At 42.7% G+C, this 4,936-nt stretch overlaps 1 protein-coding gene across 1 annotated transcript; it reads right to left on the reverse strand.

Moving 5' to 3' along the window:
* Nucleotides 1–758: 758 nt before the first annotated feature.
* Nucleotides 759–4,133, reverse strand: LOC311011368 (zinc finger protein RFP-like). The gene is made up of 2 exons (XM_084006274.1): nt 3,754–4,133; nt 759–3,037 (listed from the first exon to the last, which is right to left on the reverse strand). The coding sequence occupies exon 2, from the start codon at nt 3,025–3,027 to the stop codon at nt 1,390–1,392; it is 1,638 nt and encodes a 545-aa protein (XP_083862400.1). The 5' UTR covers nt 3,028–3,037; nt 3,754–4,133; the 3' UTR covers nt 759–1,389.
* Nucleotides 4,134–4,936: the final 803 nt, after the last annotated feature.

The raw sequence follows: 4,936 nt of genomic DNA on the forward strand, positions 1-4,936 counted from the left end.
AAATGGTCCTACTTCTCTCTGCTGGCAACCAGGGGGCGACTCCTCTCTGGTTGTATAGAAGTCTATGAGAAAATGGTCCTACTTCTCTCTGCTGGCCACCAGGGGGCGACTCCTCTCTGGTTGTATAGAAGTCTATGAGAAAATGGTCCTACTTCTCTCTGCTGGCCACCAGGGGGCGACTCCTCTCTGGTTGTATAGAAGTCTATGAGAAAATGGTCCTACTTCTCTCTGCTGACCACCAGGGGGCGACTCCTCTCTGGTTGTATAGAAGTCTATGAGAAAATGGTCCTACTTCTCTCTTGATGTATTATCTCAGTAAACATTGTAAACATGAGTTTATGGTCTCAATCTCTAGTTTCAAGTCTTCTTCAATCCAGCATGATGTTCATTTAGTACATTATGATCCATTTAGAGTCCACCAGACCAGAAAGCAGGGGATTATTAGGGGGCGGGGCTTACCTGCTGATTGACAGGACACTTTGCGTTTACACTTTGTAAACTCTTATTTTTAAAGGTGCTATACAAATTAAGTTTATTATTATTGTTATTATTATAATTCTTCTTCACCCGGATGGACCTGCCCTCCAGATTAGTGCCGTCCAGGTCCAACACCAGCCGGACCGAGACGGCGCTCTGCGACACGAAGTACAACAGCATGAAGTCTCACATGAATCTGGTGTACAAACAAAAGCCAACAAACAAAGGCCAGTTTGAAATCATTCTTACTTTATTTACATTCATTAATAACAACAGTCGACATTCATCAAAGTTTCTGTTGGACATTTCTTCCATGTCTTATTGCTTCATCCCCCAGAGTGGATTCTCCTCAATGGTTTCATTGAGATTCTCCTCCTGTCGTCACTGAATCAGAAATGGAGACTTAAACATATCGTAGCGGTCTGTGGTCTCCCAGAGGTGTAGATAGTAGTCCACATGAGTCCAGAGACCAGACTATGATGAAACCAGAGACTGTCAACGGTACAAACAACGAGGTCTCTGCCGTATTTATGTCTAGATGTTATTTTAAGTGTTGACGGAGCAGCTACAATGTTAGCGTAGCCTAGCTCCCATCAACCAGACTCCATTCAGAAAACAAGCATTTTAAGTTATTTGCTTGTCGTCTTGCAGTCAGACCTAAAAAAAAACATGACTTTGGGGTTTTTACATATTGTCATCATCATGTCGTTATTTCTGCATCTTTTTTTATGTTTATTACAATAAAATAACAGCAAAATTGTTGGATGAATTGCGTCACATACGCTCCCACAGACGTGGAGGAAGTATTCAGATCCTTTACTCAAGTAAAAGTACTAATACCACACTATCAAATGAGACTGTATATTTGTTCCTTTCAATGATTAATTTCTATAAATTAAATAAGATAAATGATTAGTTTATTCTGACAGGGCAGATGATCAGAGGTGCAGAGTTTTCACCGTCATTCCTACAAGGACTGAAGAGTGGGAGGAGTTTGTCAGTGAAGGAGCAGCCAGTAAAGGAGTAGATAAGAGCTGCAGCATCTACGTCATAGAAGGAGACCAGACCCTCCTCATAATCCACAAACACCCCCACCTTCTGAGGCTGAGACTTCAGAGAGAGACGGACCGGAGGGCCAGCAAGAGCTTTGTACTCATTTCCATTTCTCAAACCTATAGTCCAGTAACCTTCCTGAGGTCTCAGCTGGATTGTCCCCTTCCTGTTGATGGACTCTCTGGTCACTCCAAGAAACCAATCAGTCTTTCCTTCAACTTGAACCTCAAAGTAGAATCTGCCTGAAGAGAAACTCTGCTTTGCTAAGACATAAATGTAATGAGAAAATCTCTCTGGGTTGTCGGGGAGATTCTTCCAAACACCATCATAACTAACTTCTTTCCCATCATCAGACAGATTGAGATGATGATATGCTGTATCAGGATCAAGAGTCACATCTACTGCATAGACCTGGACCCTCTTCAGCTCAGACTCAACCAGCTTCTTCATCTCTGTACTGAGCGTCTCCTCCAGCTGGGCCACAGCTTTCACCACAGTCCTCTCATATGATGGTGGATGAACTCTGACCTCTGTCCAGTCCTTGGTGGGTGGAGCAGCTTTCAGGGACGGGAAGCTTTGGAGGAGGAGGACGTGGTCTTCAGAGAGTGAGAGCTTCTCCACCTCAGTGCTTCTCTTCTTCAGCTCAGAGATTTCCTGTTCCAGCTCTTTGATGAAGCCTTCAGCCTGTTTCTGTGTCGTTCTCTGCTTCTCTTCTATAGTTTTGATGAACTCATTCTGGACTCTCTGAACAGACTCCATCAGACCAGTGAAGACCTGAACACCTTCTGCTATCACTCTGTCTGCATCTTGCTCACTGAGGTCGACTGAGCGTTTGATCTCCTGAATCTTCAGTCGTCTCTTCTGAATCATCTGCTGAGCTTCAGCCTCTGTCTTCCCCAGCTCTGCCTTCTTGTCTTCATATTCTTCTTTCAGAGGAACAAACTCGTGTGTCTTGTGGTCTAAAACGCTGCAGAGCATGCAGACACATGTCTGGTCGGTCTTACAGAACAGCTCCAGAGGTTTATCGTGCTTTCTACACATCCTGCCTTCCAGGTTCTCCACAGGGTCGATCAGCTGGTGTCTTTTCAGGCCTGACGTGGTCAGATGAGGCTCCAGGTGAGTCTCACAGTAGGAGACCAGACACACCAGGCAGGACTTCAGGGCCTTCAGTCTGGATCCAGTGCAGACGTCACAGGGAACTTCTCCTGGTTTGGCCTCCTGCTGCTCTGATCTGCTGCTGCTGGCTTTCTGTGGAGCTGACTGTCTGAACTGAGCAACCATCTCCGAGAACAAAGTGTTGACGTGCAGCTCAGGTCTCGGGTTAAAAACCTTCTTACACATGGGACACCGGTACAGGTCGTTAGTATTCCAGTGTGTATCGATGCAGGTTTTGCAGAAGTTGTGTCCACATGATGTGGTGACTGGATCAGTGAACACATCCAGACAGATGGAGCACAGAAACTGATCTTCAGAATGTGGATAGTTTGCAGCAGCCATATCTACACACCTAGTGTGAAAGAAAAGAAAAGCGGTTCATTTAAAATACCACTTTAGTTGTTTATCATATATTATTAAGAAACACGTGTGATGACTGTTCTTCTGTCCTGTGATACTGTGTCTTGACTTGCTGAGAAACAAAGCGATGACACATCATTTTGTGTAGAAGTTTAATTGGAGAATAGCCCTGCTATCAAAGCTCTGCTTACTGACAAACATTTCCTCTAGCTGCTTCACAATAAAAGCCTCCCACTGGTCCTCTGGTGTAAAAACCTTTAAAAGTAGAGGAAGCAGTATTGATTTGTATTTAGTTTAACTCCTACATGTATACAGAATAATGTGTAGATTTATGAGATTTCTTTGGGATGATATCAAAATAATTATTTAAATAATTCCAGAAAAGGACTGATAGATTTGTGTGCAGGACATCTCTGTCTGCCCCGAAACTGAAAATGATTAAACATTATTACAAATGAGCATTACGTTAATTTATAAGAGACATTCACAATATGATTTATACTTATTGTGAATAAAATCTTATATTAAAAAAAAAAAAGCTTTTATATTTCACGCTAGCCTTTATTTTGAAACCGGAAGTTTTATCACTTCACGGCCGCTCCCGATTTGTGTGTGTCGGCTGACTCGACCAGAACTTCCTGCCGAGTCAAGCTTTAGTTTGTGTTCATGCTGGTTGTTGGAAGAGTCAATATTAGCAGCTGTACTCACCCGTGTTTAAGAAAGACGTGATGACGTCACTTTGAATCTTGTTTTCTGAGAAACAAACGGAGGTTAGTCTCGACTGCTGCGTTGCTGCCGCTCTGACCAACTTTCCTTTCGTTTCTGGAGTGTGACGTCGCTCCGCCTCTTCCTGCAGCTCTGCTGGTGAGGTTGTTTCCTCCTCCCAGTTGTTCCAGTTGTTTCCACCGTAAACATCCCAAAGCCTGCCGAGGACGTAAGAGGTCACAGGAAACAGCTGTTTGGTGTAAACCTGGTTTTCACCTCTCTGCACGCTGAATACAGAGAGACAGAGACGTGTCAGCTGTCATTAAGTCAACCGCTGACAGTGAACAGTGTTTTAGAGCTCCCTCTAAATGTCCCTCTAAATGTCTCAGGTAGGCTTTCAGGTCATTTCGCAGCATAACACAGCGCCTTCCGGGTCATTAAAAAAGACGTACGGCAAATCTGGAATGAAAAACGGCCCTGTTATTTCATCCCCGAATCCCATTCATGAACACAATATCTAATATCAGTTAACTTTAACTTTTCCGTTTTTAAAACGAATAACGGGATGCGAGTCATTTTCCGTTTTTCGTTCTTTTATTTTGAAGCGAAAAACGGGAAACGACTCGTTGTCCGTTTTACTGTCGACTACAAAACGAAAGTCGGATGGCCGCAACGTACGCGGACCGTTTATCCAGTCTAGTTCGTTAATCATTGTGGTCTCTCCCCCGACCCTCCCAACAGAAATCCCGCCCCCCCTCTCAGAAAATAGTTCCGACGTCCATGGATAGAAATGTAAAAAGGGTTGTGTATCTTGTCATGACTTTTTTTTTTTTTACAATCTACAGTAGGCTCTAGCTCTATTGATTTCAATATGAATACCTAAAGTTACAGTATTTCTATAATGTCTTATATTATACATTATATTGTACTTTTGTCAGCCTTAAGCCTAGCTCAGTCATTATGCCAAACCACATCACATCCTGCTGTGTAACGAGCTTTATTTAACACAAGAAGATCTATTGAGAACACAGAATCCATATTTCCTTTTATTTTGGAGAAAAGTAATGCAAAAGTAATGTAAAAGTAGTGTAATGCCTTACAATTCAAAGACAGTAATATTGTAATGTAACTAATTACTTTGAAATGACAGTAACAAGTAATAAATAATGCATTACGCTTTTGAAGT

Source organism: Eutrigla gurnardus (genome assembly GCF_963514095.1).
Source record: "Eutrigla gurnardus genome assembly, chromosome: 3".
NCBI classification, from domain to species: domain Eukaryota; kingdom Metazoa; phylum Chordata; class Actinopteri; order Perciformes; family Triglidae; genus Eutrigla; species Eutrigla gurnardus.

Coding starts and splice junctions, on each gene's coding strand:
- LOC311011368 (XM_084006274.1), bottom strand. CDS start 3,027: ATGGCTGCTGCAAACTATCCACATTCTGAAGATCAGTTTCTGTGCTCC.